The sequence below is a fragment of the Zonotrichia albicollis genome, chromosome 6 (genome assembly GCF_047830755.1).
Source record: "Zonotrichia albicollis isolate bZonAlb1 chromosome 6, bZonAlb1.hap1, whole genome shotgun sequence".
Lineage (NCBI taxonomy): Eukaryota > Metazoa > Chordata > Aves > Passeriformes > Passerellidae > Zonotrichia > Zonotrichia albicollis.
Window position 1 is genome coordinate 48054205 of NC_133824.1, and position 19811 is coordinate 48074015.

The 19811-nt window shown below is 53.7% G+C and overlaps 2 protein-coding genes and 2 long non-coding RNA genes across 5 annotated transcripts in view; 1 reads left to right on the forward strand and 3 right to left on the reverse strand.

The window, feature by feature from the left end:
- Window positions 1–6138, forward strand: part of RMDN3 (regulator of microtubule dynamics 3) — a 20889-nt gene extending 14751 nt beyond the window's left edge. The window contains exons 7-12 of the mRNA XM_074543628.1: window positions 70–145; window positions 901–978; window positions 2187–2285; window positions 3286–3339; window positions 4289–4369; window positions 4889–6138. Of these exons, the coding sequence (XP_074399729.1) occupies window positions 70–145; window positions 901–978; window positions 2187–2285; window positions 3286–3339; window positions 4289–4369; window positions 4889–4942 (442 nt within the window). The 3' untranslated portion in view covers window positions 4943–6138. The remainder of the gene's footprint in view (window positions 1–69; window positions 146–900; window positions 979–2186; window positions 2286–3285; window positions 3340–4288; window positions 4370–4888) is intronic.
- Window positions 5647–12540, reverse strand: LOC113460236 (uncharacterized). Its single transcript, XR_012580903.1, has 3 exons — window positions 12351–12540; window positions 7467–11218; window positions 5647–6884 (listed from the first exon to the last, which is right to left on the reverse strand). It is a non-coding gene; the product is annotated as an uncharacterized LOC113460236 (long non-coding RNA).
- On the reverse strand, window positions 9626–12540 carry LOC141729411 (uncharacterized). Its single transcript, XM_074543643.1, has 2 exons — window positions 11440–12540; window positions 9626–11323 (listed from the first exon to the last, which is right to left on the reverse strand). The coding sequence occupies exons 1-2, from the start codon at window positions 12167–12169 to the stop codon at window positions 11307–11309; spliced, it is 747 nt and encodes a 248-aa protein (XP_074399744.1). The 5' UTR covers window positions 12170–12540; the 3' UTR covers window positions 9626–11306.
- Window positions 12541–14460: 1920 nt separating this feature from the next.
- LOC106630041 (uncharacterized) lies at window positions 14461–19011 on the reverse strand. 2 transcript variants are annotated; one of them, XR_012580905.1, is made up of 5 exons: window positions 18429–19011; window positions 17462–17578; window positions 16440–16532; window positions 14843–15028; window positions 14461–14752 (listed from the first exon to the last, which is right to left on the reverse strand). It is a non-coding gene; the product is annotated as an uncharacterized LOC106630041 (long non-coding RNA). The 2 variants fall into 2 exon arrangements; XR_012580904.1 differs by having other exon boundaries at window positions 14843–15031.
- Window positions 19012–19811: the final 800 nt, after the last annotated feature.

Here is a 19811-nt window from a genome sequence, read left to right on the forward strand (position 1 = left end):
ACAGCAGGGAAATGTGGATTGAGGGTGGATTCAGCCCCAGCTGGCTCATGCAGGTGTCTCCCCATGCAGGTTTGCCATCCTCTGTGGGCAGGTGTCGGAGCAGGAGAGCATTTCCAAGCGCATCCAGGCTGGATATGTTTTCAAGGTGAGTGCCAGGAGGTGCTGGGCTCTGTGTGAGTATCAAGCAACACTCATTTCTGCAGCAGAAAATTGGGAAAATTGGCTCCAGTTCTTCTGAGGGAAACAGTAGATTTCAGAGGTGCCAGGGATGAGGAGGTTGATTCCAGCTATGCCTTTTGGGAGTGACTCCGCAGTTTTACACACTATAATTACCAAAAAGAAAAAAGAAATTTTGCAAATGAATTTAGGTAAAGGATGAGACTTAGAGCTTGAAACATGGAATTATTGTGTGGTTACAACACACAGCACCAGCTGTCTGCAGTGTGTGCCTGTGAGCAACCTGCACCCTCCCAGGGAGCAGTTGCTGCTCAAAGAGGATTTCATTTGCCTCAGATCCCCTTTTTTTATTCCTAGTATTATTACTAGGAATGGTGTATGATGCCCTGTGGATGTTCCAGGGAAAAAGGATGGACATGGAACAGGCCACAGGTTATTGTTCCCCATCAGCCTTTGGCATGATCAGTGAGGTTATGGCAAAGCTCTGGAGCAGGAATAAAATGCAGGGCAGCATCTTTGTGTGTGTGTGTGTGTGTGCAGAAATTCCTGTCCCTGAGGCTGGAGAAATGCTGCTTTTCCTTGTTCACTGAATCCAGTCTAATTTTACTGTTTGTGACACTTAAATTGTGGATTCCTTCCCTTCCTCTTTCTCCACTTGCTCTGGTGGGTATTTCACTTGCTTTTGACAAAGATGTGACACGTGCTGGTGCTGTTTTCCCACAGGAACACATTGACAAAGCCATTGCCCTGAAGCCACAGGACCCACAACTCTACTATCTGCTGGGCAGGTGGTGTTACCACGTAAGAGAATTTATTCTCACCCCCTGGGCAGCCTCTGAAGGGTTCAGAGCTCCAACTTGGGTTTTTAGTCACTGCTGCTGGCATGGGAGGGGAAATGGCAAAGGGTGGGTTAGGAAAAGCCTGGGCTGCAAACTCCTTTCCTGTTCCCAGTGCTTTGCTCAGTAAGAACAACCTTCCTTCCATCCTCTGAGCACACAGGGACGTGGTCAAGGCCATCTGAGGAGCTTCTGCTCACAGCGTTGGTGTGTGAGGTGTTCCATGTGTCCCCCTGCCCCTGCCACACACAGAACTGGAGGCACTGGCAGCATGTGCCAACTGCTTTATGCTTCCTGACAGGGAAAAGCTTGGAGTCAAATGCCAAGCTCTCAATCAGATTTAGAGCCTAAAAAAGGGAATAAAAGCCTGCAGTGACCATTGCTGTTCCATTTGTGCCATTGGAAAGCACTTTGTTGGGAATGGAGCCACAGTGCAGGGATTGTAGCTGGGATAATTGACAGTGGGAATTACAGAGCAGCCCTGAGCTGAACTGCTGGGAGCTCCTGGCTCTTTTCCTGGAAACAGATCCTTCCTTCTTGCTCAGCCTGGAGCTGCTGAAGCTGTGGAATAAAACCACAGGTGGAGAAGTATGGTAGTGCTTCATGTAGTCTGCATAGTTGGAATCATGCAGGATTAAACAGGGTATTGTCAGAGGGAGCTGGTGGAGTCCCCATCCCTGCAGGTGTTCTGGGAATGCCTGGAGGTGGCACTCAGTGCTCTGGGCTGGGTGACAAGGTGGGGATTGTCACAGGTTGGCCTCCATGGGCTGGGAGGGTTTTTCCAACCTAAATGATCCCATGAATATCTGGTGGGAGGGCTTCAGCCTGCCTCTCCCAGGGAGTCACAGGGTGGAGGGGAGCAGGTTCCTGTGGAAGGTTTAGGCTGGGAGAAGGGAGAGCACAGGTGGGGACTGGTGTGGCTGCAGTGTGGCAGGCTGGGATTTGGGGCCATCCATGTCCCAGATGTGTGGAACTGCAAAAACTGACCCGGGACAAGGGAAAGCAAATCCGGTTAAATTCTGTGCCGGACTCGGATACTCCACGGGAATATTCCCACACTGCCGAGGGGTTTGGCTTCCTCCCTGCTGCAGGAGCAGCTCCCAGGGACTGGGCAGACCCTTGTTCCTGTGCTGGTGTTGGATGGACAGGCCAGGTTGTCCTTTGTGTGTGCAGGTTGCCCACCTGGGCTGGCTGGAGAAGAGGACGGTGTCGGCGCTGTTCGAGGCTCCCCCGACAGCCACGGTGCAGGACGCGCTGCAGAACTTCCTGAGGGTAAGGAAAGGTGGGAATGGGCCAGGGAGGGGCAGCACTGCCTGCACAGCTCACAGGAACAGCAGCACTGCCTGCCTGCACAGCTCACAGGAACAGCAGCACTGCCTGCACAGCTCACAGGAACAGCATCACTGACCCTCACAGCTCACAGGAACAGCATCACTGACCCTCACAGCTCACAGGAACAGCAGCATTGACCCTCACAGCTCACAGGAACAGCAGCACTGACTGCAGAGCTCACAGGAACAGTAGCACTGCCTGCACAGCTCACAGGAGCAGCAGCATTGACCCTCACAGCTCACAGGAACAGCATCACTGACCCTCACAGCTCACAGGAACAGCAGCATTGACCCTCACAGCTCACAGGAACAGCAGCACTGACTGCAGAGCTCACAGGAACAGCAGCACTGCCCTGCAGAGCTCACAGGAACAGCAGCACTGCCCTGCAGGGCTCACAGGAACAGCAGCACTGACTGCACAGCTCACAGGAACAGCAGCACTGCCTGCACAGCTCACAGGGATGGCACTGGGCTGCTTGGATCCCTCCTGGCCCTTCCCCAAGCATGGGATGTGGGTGAAGGAAAGCTGATGAAAAGTGTCCATTCCAGAATAGCCAGACAAAAGAATGGGATGTTGAAGATGTCAGAATTGCAGCCCAAAGTGTTGGGAATTGGTTTAGGGGGTTGGTTTTCCTTCCTAAGGCTGCACAGCAATTCCTTGCTCAGTACTGGATACATCTGGGCTGTGCTTCCAGGGTCTGGGAGCTGGCAGCTCCTCCCTCAGAATATTTTACTTAAAGCCTGGCTGACTTTTCCATTTCAGACTTTTCCAGACAACTGCTTGAAGGTTTCAGGGGCACAGTGCTTTATTAGGATTCTCCTTTCTGCCATCTATTTTTTCTCCTTTAAAAGCTGCAATGAGCCTGATGTAAGAATTAATTGTGTCCTTGCATATCCTAATGTCTCCTCTTCCCTGTCACACCCTACCTCTGTTTCTGTAGGTCGAGGAGCTGAGCCCAGGGTTTTCCAAATCAGGAAGAGTTTACATTGCCAAGGTAACCACTCATTGTTTGTTCAGAGAGTAAGAAATATTTATATTAAAAATCACCTTTGGCTGTAAAGTGCTGACCAGGTAGAAAATACTCCATGCAGGAGCAAAAATTTATAGGATGATAATATTTCCTTTTATCCTTTACATCTTTTTAGGCCAAATCACCTTGAACAGAGGCTTTAAAATTCAGGGGTTTTGCCTTTGAGTCAGCCAGTGGAGCATCCCTGGATTTAACAGATGAAATTGTGTATAAATCAGGAATGGTGACTTGGCAGCTGTGAGCTGGAGGTTTAATCCTTCCCCACCATAACTTCTGTGGTGATAAAGCCAGAGAATCATGGGGAGAAGTAAAGGATAAAGGATTTCCCTTTCCTTGTCCAGCATGGGAGTCTTGAGCCCTCTTGCTGAGGGGTTTTTAACACCCACTTCCTTTTCCTGGGTGAATTTCATGATCTCCAAACACCCCCAGGACTTTCTGGGCACCCAAAATCTTCCTGTTCCCAGAGGGATCACTGTGCCTCAGCTGCTGGTCACATGGAGAATATTTCATGCCTATTTTGGGCCTGAGACTCCTATAGATAATATTTATTACATTTTCAACAGGCTGGGCAACGATGTGCTCCCAGGAGAGAGGTTTTGTGGAGAAAATAGTGTGAGGAGGAGTGGAAACAGCACTGAAAATCAAAGTAGAGCTTTGAAAAGGGTGAAAACCACAGGGGCACCTTAAAATGTCCAAACAAAACCCAATCTCCTTCCCCAAAAAGAAAGAGTGAAATATATTTGGTATTCCAAGATCTGGTGGTGCTTCTGAGGCATGGTGGCTGAGGGATACTGCAGGAGATGCCAGTGCAAAGGGTGAAGAGGCAGAAACAGCTCTTTTTAGCAGTTGCCCAGTTCCATTTGCTGTCAGTTTTCTCTATTTAACCTCTCTCCCATGGGAATTCCCTTCCCAGTGCTACAGGGACCTCGGGAACGACTCGGCGGCCGTGCTGTGGATGGACCTCGCTGCAGAGCTGCCAGGGTACACCAAAGAGGTAAAAATGGATTCTGCACCCCTGCTCCACCCTGTGACATCCCAGCTGGGCCACTGCAGCCACAGGGAGGGATGGAGTGCCTCTGCCACGAGGGAAGGCTGGGAGAATTGGGCTGAGAGGTTTGTGGTGCCCTGATTGTGGCCTTCCAACAGGAAAGAGGGAGAGAGACAATTTACAAGGGTCTGGAAGGGCAGGAAAAGGGGAAATGGCCTCAAACTGAAAGAGATTATGCTTGGATCAGGTATTAGGAGGAAATCCTTCCTTGTGAGGTGCTGGCACAATTTGCCCAGAGAAGCTGTGGCTGCCCCATCCCTGGAAGTGTCCAAGGCTTGGAGCAACCTGGGCCATGGAAGGTGTCCTGCCCAGGAACTGGATGGGCTTTGAGGTCCTTTTCAACCCAAGCCATTCCAGGACTCCGCAATATGCTTAAAAGCTGCTTTGGAGGAAAAGAAGGGAAATGGTATTTTGTATTTGTTTTAATTGACTGTACATTTATGAATTTCCCTCTTGCATTTCCAGGATGCAGAAAGCGAGAAGGAACTTGAGGAGATGCGCTTAGTTTGTAAGGAATAATTGTGGAAAAACTCATCCCACTGGAGAGACAGTAACATTCCAAATGGATTTCATCATCCTGACAATTCCAAGTACACTTCATGGATAAGCAACAAGAGCTTACAGGAAAACACCCAGCACCACATCCAGGAAAACATCTTGGCATTAATGGGATAAAATAGTGATTTATTTTCCTTTGTATTTGTTTGATTTTAGGATCCCTAAAAATGTTACATTCCTGAAAAAGAGGGGGGAATGTTTATAGGTAGAGTTTGTGATATAAAAACATTTGTGATTATATATATGTGTGTCTATATATATATATATATATATATGGCAGATATATGTGAGATAGATACTTTGTGATATAAATATGTATTATATATTTTTATATGTGTGTGTATAAATATATATAATGATTTATTTATATATATTATATATATATATATGCACATATATCTTTTATATCACACACTCTACCTGTCAGAAATCCTTGCTGGTGAGCTCCCAATTAATTCCTGAGGAAAACTTGAGCCAATTTTTTTTCCAGTTTATTTGTATTGTCTTTTCCTTAGTAATGAATGGAATCACTTGTAATAACTGTTTAATGGGTTTTGGGGAGATCAATTTCCAAGTGGGACCAAGGAACTTTTCTGCACAATCCAGACTGGATTTTAAGAGGTGCATTAGTCAGAGAAGTGAGGAATAGGATTTTAAACTTCAGGATTTCTCCCAGTGATGTTTTGTCTTCACTTCGTTCACACAAGGCTGAAAACTTGTGTCCCTGCAAACTGTGCTGCTGTGGTTTAAATGGAATCACTGAATTTGGGAAGTAGTTCTTGATCAGAGAACTGCCCACAGGGGTGGGAATATCCTGTGGCAAGGATCATGTTCCGCTGTGATGATCTTCTGTCACTGACCAGATGAATTCTCTTTGAATTAATTATCTCCTGGACTAACGAGGCTACGCCGAGGACTGACATTCCTCTTGCAGCTCCTGGGGACCAAACAGCAGCAGGGAATTGTGCTGGATGCTGACATGGATGGGGAAGGAAAACCTGTTTTGGAATTCCCCACATATGTATCAAGGCTTTGTTGGTATCCCTTAAAATTCCAATGGCAGCTACTGAACACTAATTCCTGAATGTCTGTTCCATGCTGGGGTGGTTGTGAGGGGTAAAGTGAGGAGTGTGTGAGTAAAACATTCCTTAAATCACCTTTTCTTCCCTTGCACTGTGGTGGGTTTGTTACTTCCTGGAAATAACACTGAAGGGGAGAAGTACAGCAGATCTCCAGCATTCAAACTTTCTGGATGCTGCAGGGCTGGGGGCAGGCACTGGCCAAAGCACAGATGGGGAGCTTTGGGAGGACCTGGATGGAGTGATGGGCCTGGATGCAGTTGTGGCCTTTGTCACCTTTGTCCCCTTGCCAGGAGTGGTGGCAGCCCCGGGAGCAGCCGGGAGCTGGGGCAGTGTCTGGGGCTGAGCCAGGGCAGGGCTGACCCTGGGGGGGTTGGCCCCCCACGCTGGGCTCAGGCAGGATCGGGGGCACAGATACTGCACTTTGTGCACCCTATAAATTCCATAAAAATTTATTTTTATTTTATTTATTTTATTGGAATAGGTAAATTTATCCTAAAATATTCTGTCCCCCCGGGCATTTCCTGCCGGGCTGGGGCAGCGCAGGGAGCAGAATTAACCCTGCAGCTGCCGTGGCCATTGCTGGCCTTGGGCTCTGCTGTGCCATCCCAGCGTGGCCATTTGCTGCTGCCACTGCCACTGCCACCCCTGGGGCTGTGTCCTCCTGGCAGCCCTTCCCAGCCCAGCAGGAGCTCCAGCAGCGCCTCTGGGCCTGTTGGGAGGGTTTGCTGGGAATGGGCCTCAGCCCTGGGAGGATCCTTTTGTTCCAGAGCAGACTCCAGAGCTTTTGGGCTTCTCAGCTTCAGGGTTGGATTGGAAAAGTCCTGAAAGGAAGAATAACAATGAGGTTTGTGCAAGTGGTGCTTTCAGACCCCACCTGGCAGTCTGTGCTTTGTGTGGGAGGTTGTTGTGCACTGGCACTGCAGGGAATGAATGTCCCCTTCCCAGTTCAGCCCAGCAGATCCCAAAGGCTCTTACAGGAATATTTATCCTTTCCTTCCCTGGTGATAATTTAATCTGCACCTGCTGTGAGCCATTCCTTGAGTTCTTCTGGAGAAACCCTCACAGCAGAGGAGTTTGCAAAGAGCCCAGAGCTGTGTTTGGAGCAGGGAGAGCTGAGAGCTGCATCTGCCTGTGCTGCCCCAGCCTGGCAACATCCCCATGGAACAGCCTGGGCAGAGGGGATCGGATGGAGCCAAATCCCTTCATGCAAGAGGTTTTCTCCTGTGCAGAGCAGGCAGGGGCAGGCAGTGAACTTTGGAAATCAGCTCATTTCCCCAGAAAGCATCACTCCCATCAGCATGAGTGACAGGACCTGTGCCCACTGCTCAGGAGTCACCAAAATCAAGGGCAAAGGTTGGTTTGGGTCTGAGAACTTGAAATAACTTCAAAAGAGAAGAAATCACCTTTTTCTTCTTTTCTTCCTTTCAGATGCTGCAATTGCCTCTGTGGATGTGCACTGAGCTCTCACTGCAGGGAACTGCCAGGCCTTAATGGTGGTGAGTTCATGTTCTTCTCACTGGGGATTGGAAATGATTATTAATTAGTAATTGCAGAAATGATTTCTGAAACCTTTCCCCTTTGCTGGTAGATCTTCTCTCTCTGCCTTTGAATTTACAGAATTCCCTGCTGTCCTTTGCCCTGCCCGAATTCCTTGCAGCTCCTAACAGGGAAAACCTGGGGTAACTCAGAGGGGACAGAGGTGACATTTTTAGCTGAAAACCTGGGACAGTTGAGGGGACACAAGAACTGTTTGTGTAGGAAAATGTGAGGATGTCAAGGGGAGCAAGGTGACATTTCTGAGGGAAAAGCTGAGGTGATGTTTAGGGGAGAGAACGCAAATTTTTGGAGTAGAAAAGAGCTAATCAATATTGTACAGGAAGGAAAATTCTGGGGTAAAACTCAATGCAATCTGAAGAGTGAATATATTGGAGTAAAAATTAGGTACTCAGTAGCAGACAAGGAAAATTTTGGAGCCAAAACTTGACAAAATCCCAAGAATAGAGAATGAATACTTTCATTCTAGGAAAAAATGAGGTGATGAGTACTGAGCACTTAGGGACACTGGGGGCTAAATCTGAGATAATCTCTAGGGGAGGGCATGACATATTGAGCTCATGTGAGGGAATGAGTTGTGGGCAGATGGGGAAATTTTTTGGGCAAAAATTATATGAAATAATCTGTAGAGTGAGCATTTTGAAGTAAAAATTAAGTACACATGGAAAATTTTGGGGGTAAATCTTGACAAAAGCTACATGATAGAAAGTAAATATTGAAGGAAAAATGAGGGAATCAGTGAACAGGTAGGGGAATTTTGGGGGGCAAAACTTGAAATAATCTTAAGGTTGAGAATTACTATTTTCAGGTAAAAATTATGTAAAAAGTTATGGACAGTTATATCTTTCTATATCCAGAAAATTTTGGGAGTAAAACTGGAGTAATCTCAAGGGAGAGAGTGAACACTGACATAAACTGAGGCAGTCACTGGGGGCAAGCAAGGAAATTTTGGGGGTAAAACTTGGGAAGATCTGTAGGGCAGAGAATGAACATCTTGAGGTGGAAATGATCAGTGGTCAACATTAGGTAGAATTTGGGGGGCAAACCCTGAGGTAATTATGTAGGAACAATAAGTGGTTATGGGAAAAAAAATGTTCATTCTGTCCCCTATGTAATTTGTAGAGGACAGAATGAACATTTTGGGGATAAGAGACAACCTGTGTTGTTTTAGTTTTAAAATCTAGTTGGTAAACAGGGGACAAAATGGATATTTTGTAATAAAATCTGAGTTAATCTGTAGAGGAATCAATGGATATTTTGAGGAGAAAAGGAGGTAATCAGTACTGGGCAGGTAGGGAAAACTGGGGTTAAAATGTGAGATTCTCTCTAGGAGAGAGCAGGAACATCCTGAGGTAAACTGAGGGAATGGCTGTGGACAGGTGGGTAAATCTGGGGATAAAACTTGAGGGATTTGCCATGGCAGAAAATGAGCATTTTGAGGTAAAAATGAGGTACTCAGTGGTGGAGAGGTGGGGGAAATGTCAGGGGTAAAATCTGAGGTGATCTGTAGCAGAGAGGATGCACTTGATGGGGTAAACTGAGGTAACCAGTTATGGACAGGTAGGGAAATTACTGGGGGGTAAAAACTGAAAGCATCTGTAGGGTAGAGAATTAAAATATTGAGGTGGAAATGAGGAAATAGGGAGTGGACAGGGAGGGAAAATAATGGGAATAAAGCTTGTGGTAATCCCCAGATTAGAGAAATAATGCTTTCTTGTAAAACGTGAGGAAATCACAAGGGGACAGATGGGGGAAATCTCAGGTAATCTCCAGGTGAGGGAAGGACTGTTTTGAGGTAACTCTGGACTCCCTGTGTCCTCCCATCCTGGCAGCAGCTGGTGGGGAAGGGAGAAGAGGCCTTGGGCTGGAGAGAGGGGCAGGAGAAAGGCCCTGTGGGCAGAGGAACCCCCTGGTGTCACCAGGGCACCCGTGGGGAACAGAATGGACACTCTGGGAGCAAATGGAGGTGACTGGATTGTCCCTTTGGGGGATGCTGGCATTTAGATCATTGCATCCATTTGGCTGCTGAAATTCCCAGCCCAGGGCTTTGGCTGACAGGGCAGCACAGAGATTGTTCCCTGTGTGGTGCCCAGATTTGGGGTTCAGCTTTGCTGTTTAGATGAATTATAGCTATAGCCCTGAATTCCCACTGGAATAACCTCCCAGTGCCTCCTGCAGCATGGATATTCCCACACAGAGCTGCCTATTGAACACCAGCTGTGCCAGGAACCAGCAGAGGCTCCAAGGAAGCTCAGTGGGATCAGGACAAGGACAGGTTGATATTCCATAGCATTTGCTATTTATAACCTTTTGCTATTTATTCATCCCTCAGCCCCACCCATATTCCCGGGGGCATTGACAGAGTTCCCATCCCTCAGGAATTCCATGGACTCCACCCCTGGGCTCGGCTCCCGCTGATGTTTTACAGCAGGCCAGGGCAGGAGTGGCCTCTGGGAGTTCTCTTCCCTGAGGAAAGGGATGCCCATCCCTGCCTTCAGGGCACCTGCGGCGTGACCCACCTGTGCAAGCTTCCCAGCAGTTCTGCAGTTCCAGCTGGCTCCCTAAAAACTCCAAACTTCATCCAAACAAAACTTCATCTAACTCTAACCTTTTGTTTTAGGGCACCTCCGAGGGCCTTGCTTGGGACTGAATTTCTGTGAGGGGAATTCCCTCGGCTTTAAGGCTGCTGCTGGAGGATGTCCCCAGGCTGGAAGGGAAGGGACTGGAGTGGCTGGGACATCCCTGGTGGCAGTGTGGGAGCTCCAGGAGGTGGCACCGGGAATTGCTGTCTGAGCTCCCTGCAAACCCAGCGTGCAGCACTCCCGGGCAATGGCAGCTGTTCCCTGGGGTGTTTTGGGGCGTCAGGGGGCTCTGTCCGGGCTGCAGCAGCTCCGGGGCCCGTTCAGAGCAGCCCCTGGCCCAGGAGCCGCGGGCAGCCCTTGGTCCGTGCCCATCCCAGCGCTGCCCGGGCATCCCGTGCCCGCCCTGGGTGTGCCCGGCACGCTGCCCGCACGGGCAGGACGCTGAGGCGCAGCTCCCGCCCTGCCCGCACCGGGGGCAGGAGGGGCCGGTTCCGTCCCGGGCTCGGCCTCCTCCTGCCCCGCGTTCCCGGCCGGCCGGGACACACGGAGGGAGCGCCGAGGGACGTTCCTGGCAGGGAGCAGGAGTGCCCGAGGGCTTCGGGCAGCTCCGGGCCTGAGAAGCAGCGCCGGGCTCGGCCCCGCCGTGATTTGGGGCTGTGAGCGCTCACCTGCAGGAAACGCCCTCGGCAGGCGGGACCAGCCCCGACACTGCAGGAGAGCTTCGGCCTGGGACCAAGGGAGCCCTCAGGGCTGGCCTTGCTCGTTTCTCCCTGGAAAGGGACACGGCATCAGCACCTTTACAGCCATCAGGGAAATGCTGGCAAGGGCAGGAAATCAGGATTACTTGGGAGAGTTTTGTGCTGTCACACAACAGTTCACCTGTGTTGTTCCATGGTCAGGTGCTGGCTATGGAGCTATGCCCTATGGACGTTCCAGGGGCTGGTGTGTAAAGCAGCACTGGCAAAGGAATTCCCCTGCTGGCATTGGCATTCCTGTCCCAGGCAGGACATTGCCATTACCTGAAAATGCCCAGATTGTGGGTTCAATCCACAGCTGAACCCTTCACATAAGGGTTCAGCCTGGTGCTTCTGGTGTGTCCCTTCCCACTCAGGATATCGGATGACCTGGAAATGAAAAATAAACAGTTTTCACTGGCTTTTTAAACCCAGTGGGTTTTTTGCTTTGGGGAGTGTGAGCCACAAAGAAAGTTCAGGGGAGGAGGGAGAGCATCACCTCTCACCTGGCAGGTGTCGGGTGAGCGGCCCGAGCAGAACCGAGCCCAGGCAGGGCCCCGTCCCGCACCCGGCACAGTCGGAGCAGGAGCGGCAGCGCCCGGCCCGGAGCGGCTCCTCTGGCCCGTGGCGATGCAGCCCCGCCCGTTCCGCGGGGACGCGGCGGGCGAGAGCCCCGGAGGTGCGGGCACGGGGTCCGGGTCCCGCTCTGTGCACGGTGGCCTTGGGGGTAGCGGGGCTGAGGGGGCTCCGCAGCCCCGCGGGGGCCGGGCCGGGAGCGCCCCGGGGGCCGCCGCGCTCGCAGCCCCGCTCCGGGCCCGCCAGGGGGCGCCGCGCTCGCAGCCCCGCTCCGGGCCCGCCAGGGGGCGCCGCGCTCGCAGCCCCGCTCCGGGCCCGCCAGGGGGCGCCGCGCTCGCAGCCCCGCTCCGGGCCCGCCAGGGGGCGCCGCGCTCGCAGCCCCGCTCCGGGCCCGCCAGGGGGCGCCGCGCGGGGCGGCGGCGCTGAGGGAGCGGCGGGGCCTGAGGGGTCCCGGGGCCGGCTCGGGCAGTCCCCGCGCCCCACCAACTCCCAGCCGCGATCCAGCGCCTGCTCCGGGAATGCGCCGCTCCCCTGCCGGCCCCGGCACCGGCACAGTCCCGGCTCCCCACGGCAGCAGCGGGACCTGGCCGGAGCCGCAGCGGGAGCAGCCCCGCAGCAGCCGCGGTCCAAGCGGGAGCGGCAGCACCGGGCTCGGTCCATGCCCGTCCCGGAGCGGCTCTTCCCACCCACGGCGATCCCGATACCGCTCCTAGCCCCAATCCCGCCTCGGTTCTGCAGCCCCACAATGGAGAAGTGGCTCAGCCCGGGACCCCCAGCAGACACCGGCAGGACCCGGAGCCGAATCCCCAGGCCCGGGTCCGGGTCCCGTTCCCGGCCCCACCTCAGCGCCTCGAGCCCCGCGCAGCACCGGGAGCAGCCCCCGGTCCAGGGCTCTGCACAGCGCTCCAGCACCAGCCCCACCGCATCCCGGGATGAGCATCCCCCGCACAAAGCGGAGCGCGCGCGGATCCGCCGGGATTTACGGGCGCGGGCGGGGCGGGGCCGGCTCAGGTGCGCGGGCCCCAGCGCGGCCGCGCGGGGCGGGGCCGAGAGGATTTAAACCCCGGGAATGACAGTCGCCCCCATTTGCCCGCTCGACGCCCGGAGGAGAAGGTTGCGTCCATGTTTTTTATTTGTTTCTTTTCTTTTACGCTTATTTTTACTTCTTTTTCTCAATACCTCCCCTCTGTCCCTACCTTCCTCCCCTCCACCCCGCCCCCTCCCCTGGACCCCCTCCTCTGGAGGGGGCCCTAACCCCTCCCCCCCGGGATCCCGTCCGGAGGAGGGGGCCCTGCCAACCCCCCCGGGGCCCCCCAGTGTGCTGTAGGGACAGCCGGAACCCCGGCGCTGTCGGGCCGTGCATTGCACAACAATGGGGGGGTCCCGCCGAGCGGGCCCGGCCCCGTGTGGGGGCTCCAGGGACAGCGGGGGCGCCGCTCCGGCCCTCTGGGCTTTATTGTGCGGCGCCCCGAGCCCCGCGGCTGCGGGGGAAAGACGGAGAGGGGGACAGAGGAGGGGAATAGGGAGGGATGAGGTTGGGAAGGGAGAGGGGCTGGGGAGAAGTGGGGGGAAGGGAAAGGCCGGGTCCGGGGAGAGATGATGGACAGAGGAGCGGTACAGGGGGAAGAGAGGGGGGTCGGGCTGGGCAGAAAGTAGGGAGAGGGGTGAAAGGAACGGGGGATCGGGGATGTGCAGGGGGGATCGGGGATCTGCAGGGGAACAACGAGAGAGGGCAGGGGAGGTTGGAGAGTGAGGAGAGGGCAGGGGGGGCTGGGAGGGAGAGGGGATGGCGGGGGAAGGAGAAAGAAGCTGGAGAGATAGAAAAGAGGAGATAAGGGGGGGAAGAAGGAGGAGGATAAGGGCAGGAGAAAGAGGGGGAAGAAAGGGAGGAATCGCGGCCGGGAGAGCCCAGCACGGCCACAGCCTCACCGAGCCCCGAGTGAGCAAATGGCGCCGGCGGCGGCGGCGATTCCCGGGGATTAAATCACCTCGGCCCCGCCCCACGCAGCCGCACTGAGGCCCCGCACACCTGAGCCGGGCCCGGCCCCGCCCCTGAAACTGCCCCAGGACCGCCCCGGGGCCCCGCCCTGCCCGCGATGGCGGCGGGACCGTCGGTGCCGGTCCCGCCCCTCTCACCTGGGCCGGGCCGGGGCTGCGAGCGGCACCGGGACCGGGGCCTCGGCTCCGGGTCCCGCCGGTGTCTCTGGGGCTCCGGGCGGTGCCGCCTCTCCCCCGCCGGGCGGGCTGCGGGTCCCGGCCCCGCAGCACTGAGGGCGCTTGGGGCCGGCACCGGCAGGAGCCGCTCCGGGACGGGCGCTGGGGCCGGGCCCGGGCGGTCCCGGGATGCCGCGCTCAGCCCGACGCGCCGGGCCGGCTCCGCTCGGAGCCCCGAACCCCTCCCGGCCGCCCGCGCCGGGCCCCGAACGCGGCCCCGGGGTTCCGCCGCCAGCCCCCCCCGCGGCGCTCGGGCCCTGCCCGAGGCGCGGAGCCCGGAGACACGGACTGGCCCTGGCCGAAAGAGCCGCCCGGAGCACCAAAACGCGGCCTTTGGCCTTTCCCTAAGCCCCCCAAAATGCAGCACTTCAGTCTCTCTTGGTGAAGCCCAAACGCTGAGTGACCCCGGTTTCAGGACCTCCCACACACAGGCCATGGCCTCTGCTCCACGCCTCTAAAATGCAGAACTTGTTCTCTCTGAGATCCCAAATGCTGTCAGAGGCACCTCGGTATCAAGCCCCCAAACCAGTCCTTAGTGGCTCTTTCTGTATCTGGCCAAATGAGCCCAGTTTTGAGCCCCCAAATCGCAGCACTGGGTGTCTCTCTGTGAGCACCAAAACTGCCCCAGTCCCTCTATTTGCACCCCCAGAAGTGCCCCGGGCCAGGGGCAGACCCAGCTGGGCCCCAGCAGCAGCTCCCTCACCCCAGTGCGATGGGGAAGAGACCAGAGACAAAAATCCAGCTCAGAACACTTTAATAATGGAAACCAGTAAAATACAATCATTTAGTATTCATGACAACACATAATAACAGTGACAGCAACAGCAACAAGAGCAGTGAGAACAATAAAAATAAAAAGGAGATAAGCCATTCCAGAGCCTCCCTTTAACATTATAAATCCAAAATGTAATCCAGAGCACCACAAACTCCCAGTGTGGGGGATTTCCATATTCCTGCTATTTTCTCTGTGGTCCATCCTGGGGATTTGAGGCACTTGCTGCTCCTCTGGGCAAGGGAACGGCTCCTGTGCTATTCCCAAAAATAGAACCCCTGGAATTGGTGCCCTGGGAGCCCAGTCTGGTCCTTCCAGTGACTGGGGGTCACCCAGAGGGTCTTTACCTGTATAAAGTGAAAATGACATCCTGGTCCAGTGCATTCCCAGCAGGACTGGACACTCCTGGCCACGGTGACCAGTCCATGGAAGTTGGACCGGTGACAATCCAGGAGGATTTGAAGTTGGATTCTTGCAGATTTCATTGTGCAGAAGCTTCAATTCTTTTTGGCACCTCTTGTTTAAATGTTTCCCTGCTGGAAGAGCTCAATTAGTCTTTTGAATGGCCAGATTGCCAGAGGCAGGGAAAACCAAGCAGCATTCCCTGCACATCTCCATCACTTCCTTCCACCTGCAGCGAGTGGCTGAAGGACAGGAGCCAGCCCAGGACAGGCTCAGGGATGAGGCTTCGAGGCCAAACCGTTCCAGGATGATTCCACAGTCTCTCCCTGCATTCATTTTGTGTTGTTTCCTCTCAAATTTAAATTCCCAAATTTAGATGATTTATTAAATGAGCCATTTCAAAATTATTCAGATATATAAGATGAAGCATCCAACATACAAGAATCATTCTTTCATTCATAAAATCATTATTAAATTGGAAGCTTATTCCCTCATCTCTGTCCTTGTTTAGCTTTCCTGCAAATCCTTTTGATCCCACAGTTTATCAGAGACATCAGCTGGGATTACTGGAAGGTTTGCTCTGCTGGAGAGCCAAGGGGAGTTTACAGCATTTGTTCCTCTGCATCTCTGTCCCCTAACCAGGTTTCCCCCAGAATGGTGTTGTGGGAGAAGTTTGGAATTACTAGAAATGGATCAGCTTCACAGTTTTCCCCCTCTGATTTTCAACTATTTTAAAAATCTTGCATAACTCTCAAATATGCCCAGGAAAATTCCTGTGAAAGGATCAATCAGAGGAAAATCGTAATATAGATTCTCTACCGTAAATATATAATTCTCTCTCTATATATAATATATAATATATATACTATATAATATATAATATATATTATATAGTATATAATATATATTATATAATATATAATATATTATATATTATATATAATATATTATATATAATATATAATCAGGGATGTGTGTCCAAGTGCCACAGCATGGGAATTTAAAGTTCCCTAAAGGCACCTCCACTCACACTTTAATTTTAAGCCCTCTACCACCACTAAACTGGGATGTTCTTTTGTTAGGAACACACCTCTGCTTCTTCAGGCAATTCCATGTGGGAGATAAAATAAATGTGGACAAAAGTCTGGAATGCAGCTTCCAAGTCAAGCTCCCTGCTAGGAAATGACTCCACTCTGTGCTCTCTGTTTAAACACACCCTGGCCCTCGAGGGCTGCAGACTCTGAGCTACACAACCTGTGAGCTGGCAGGTACCAGCAGCTGAGGTCTCATTCCAGCTGTACACAAAAACAGGGATTGGGGCTGCACTTGGATACATGCAGGCTGGTTTGGGTCACTTCAGAAAGATTCAATCCCTGTTTTCCAAAGATTCCATCAGGGATAATGACCTTCCCACAAATACCTCCTAAGGCACATGAGAGCCTGAGTGAGAAAATGGAATCAACCCCTTTGTTCCATTGGCCTCACACCTCAAATTCCAGTGGGACAGACAAGTCCCTCTCCTTGGAAGACAGCATCTCCTACCTGGAGCTGGGCCTTCCCCAGCCTTTGGTGGCCGCTGTCTCCATCCTCCCACACCTCCTCATCCTCCTCCTCGCCAGGCTTGGCTTCCTCTCCCTGCGGAGCAAACGCAGGGACGGTCACCAGCCTGCTCAGCCCGGCCTGGGCAGCAGGGACGGGCTGGTGGCACCCTCTGGATGTCACCCTGTGCCCGGCACTGTCCCTGCTCCGTGCCCATCCCCGTTCCTGCCCCGGCAGCTCCTTGGAACGGGATGTGAAACCACAAACGTTTGCTCTGCTGGGGCTGGCACAGCAAAGGAAACGCCTCAGTCCTGCTGGAAACTCCCTCCTGTGCCCATAAACCCAGAGACATCGTGGCTGCCCCATCCCTGGAAGTGTCCAAGGCCGGGCTGGATGGGGTTTGGAGCACCCTGGGCTGTGGATGGAATGGCAGGGGATGGAATGAGGTGATCCTTCCCACTCAAACCATTTGGGGATTCCAGGATGATCCCATGATTTCTCCATGCAATCTATTTTGTATTGTTTCCTCTCAAATTTAATTTCCCAAATTTAAGTTATTTACTAAAGAATAATTTAAAATTATTCCAGGAATAAAAAGGGAAGCATCAAACATACAAGAATCATTCTCATGTCCACCAAATCAGTATTAACTGGAAACCTATTCCCTCATCTCTGCATTCTTCTTGCTTCATGGACATCCTTCTGATGCCACAGAGTTTCTCTGAGACATCTACTGGGATTACTGGGGGATTTGCTCTGTCAGAAATCCAGGGGGGTTTAGAACACTTGTTCCTCTGCATCTTTATCCCTTACCTAGGTTTCATCCAGAATGGTGCTGTGGGAGAAGTTTGGAATTACTAGAAATGGACCGGTCTCACATTTTTCCCCTCTGCTTCTCAACTGTTTCAAAATTCTTGGAATTACCCTCAAAGATGCCCTAGAACACTGCTGTAAAAACACCAACCAGAGGAACATATGGAAAAGAGAAAACCACCTCCAGCAGCAGCTGGAATTGCTGCTCTCACCTGGTCTCCAGGTGCTCCTGCCAGAGCTCCCAACAGCCACTGCCATTCCCAGGCAGGAGCCATGGAAGACATTCCTGCTGTCCATGAGGGTGAGGAGGCCCTTTGGGATGTTCTTGGCTGTGCAATCAGACACGAGAGTGTCAATGATCCCGTGCTCCCTTCCAAGCCAAAGCAGCCCCGGATTCCATGGGATGATCAGCACCTCTCCCAGTTCCATTCCAGAAACATCCTCCCACTAACCCAGGGCTTTCCTTTTTCTGCACCACATCAGGGATGTGCTGCCGAGTGCCCCGGGCATGGGATGCCTCAGCATTCCCTGGGACACCTCAGCTTTCCCTGAGAAACGTCAGCACTCCCTGGGATGCCCCAGCATTCCCAGGATGTCTCAGCATTCCCAGGGATACCCCAGCACTCCCTGGGGTGCCCCAGCATTCCCGGGTTGCCCCAGCACTCCCAGAATACCCCAGCATTCCCAGGAATGCCCCAGCATTCCCGGGGTGCCCCAGCATTCCCAGGACGCCGCTCCCGCGGTGCGGCGCCGTCCCAGGCTGCAGTTCCGGCGCTGCCCACGGGGCGGCAGCACCGGGCGCTCCCGGCCCGGCCGGTGCCGCCGTCCCGGGGGGGCCGCGCCTCTGACCCGCCCTGAGCCGGCGGGGCCGCGAACGCCGCGGGCAGAACCCCCGATGCCCTGTGCCACCCTCCCGGGCACAGGATCGCGGCATTCCTGAGCCAAAAGGGACTGCGGGGAGCACCGAGACAAATCCTGGCCCCGCACAGGGCCCCAAGAATTCCCCGCTGTGCCCGGGAGCCTTGTCCGGAGCCCGGCTCTTCCCCCAGGATGCTGAAAACACAGTGGGGCTGGGAGAAGGTTGACGATGGGGGAGTTTTATTTATATCTCGTTGTAGGATCGTTCTGTAGCTCCGTTATGTATCGTTATCGGTAACCCTACAATCTATTCATCCTTACACGTCGCTTTCACGGCAGCGGCTCCAGTGACCGACGGGGGCTCCGCCTGACCCCCGCTCCCCTTCCCGCGGTCAGACCAGGTTTCCTTCCCGGCTCCAGCCCTGGATTCCCGCGGCAGTCTCAGCTGTCTCGTTCCATAAAGCAAATTATCCACAGCAACACAGAGCCAGCCCCAGCTGGTCCCTCCGGAGAGCACCGACCACCGCATTCTTACCCCAAACTGCGAGTTCTGGCCCCTGCACATTAATTCAGATTTCACCCCCAAATGTTCATTTTGGCCCCTACAGAATCCGCCCCGGGCCCCGCTCGGCCGAGGCAGCTCCGGTGTCCCCTTGCCCGCAGCTCCCGCTGCTGCCGCCTTCCCGCTCCGTGTCCCGGGACAGGACAGCGATCCCCGTGCCGGGACAGCGATCCCTGCACCGGGACAGGGATCACTGCACCAGGACACCCATCCCCGTTCCCCGCTTGGGGCTGTCCCGTTCCCCGCTCAGCTCCGAGCCCGGTGCCCCGGCCCGGCCCCGCCGCTCCCCGCGCTCCGCCATTGCCGCTCCCGGCTCCGCGCCTGCGCTCCCGGGGCTGCCGCGTTTCCTTCCGGGAGCAGCCCCGGCCTCGGCCCCGGATGCAGAAATGTGTTTGTGTTTTCAAAGCCTCTAGCTCCGTATCCAGAATTCCTTACAGTCTATATCCTGTCTATAACACAGCAGACACAGGCTTTTATTTCGGAATCAGTTTTTGAATGCATCAAAATTTCTCAGAATATACAAAAATGGGGATATTTGTTGTTTCCAGTATTTTACACACAAACCCTCCATGAATTTTCAGGCCTTTTGGGGCTGTAACCTCCCTTTTTTGGAGGGATCTCACTCGGGCCCTCTCATCCCTCACTCACCGGGTCCTCCACCACAATGGGTTGTGCCAAGTGACACCATCAGCCTCCAGAGTCCCCCATCCCATAGAAGGCACAGGGAATGTCCCTGAGGATGGTGCCTCGTCCTGGATTGTCCCAGGGGACACTGCAAAGTGCTTGAGGAGGGCAAGCCCCGCTCAGCAACCACCAAACCTCCCATGTGTTATCTGCACCGTTACCATCCTGAATCCAAATGCAGTAAACAAAAAGTTCCCTATCCCAGTTACATCCAGCACAGCAGCCAGAACACCCTGTCCCTGCTCGTCTCACAGCTGGACTCCTCCAGAAGGGTTCTGTGAGGGACAGGGCCAAAACTCCTACTACAATCGCAAAAATGAACAGGCTCTGCCTTCCCATCACCTCTGAGCCAGGAGACCTTATGGCAGCAGGATAAGAAACCAGTTAGATGGGAATTTCTCTTGTTGTCCTGATCTGCCCGTGCCTGAGGCAGGCACTGTCCTTGAATTGCTTTCCCA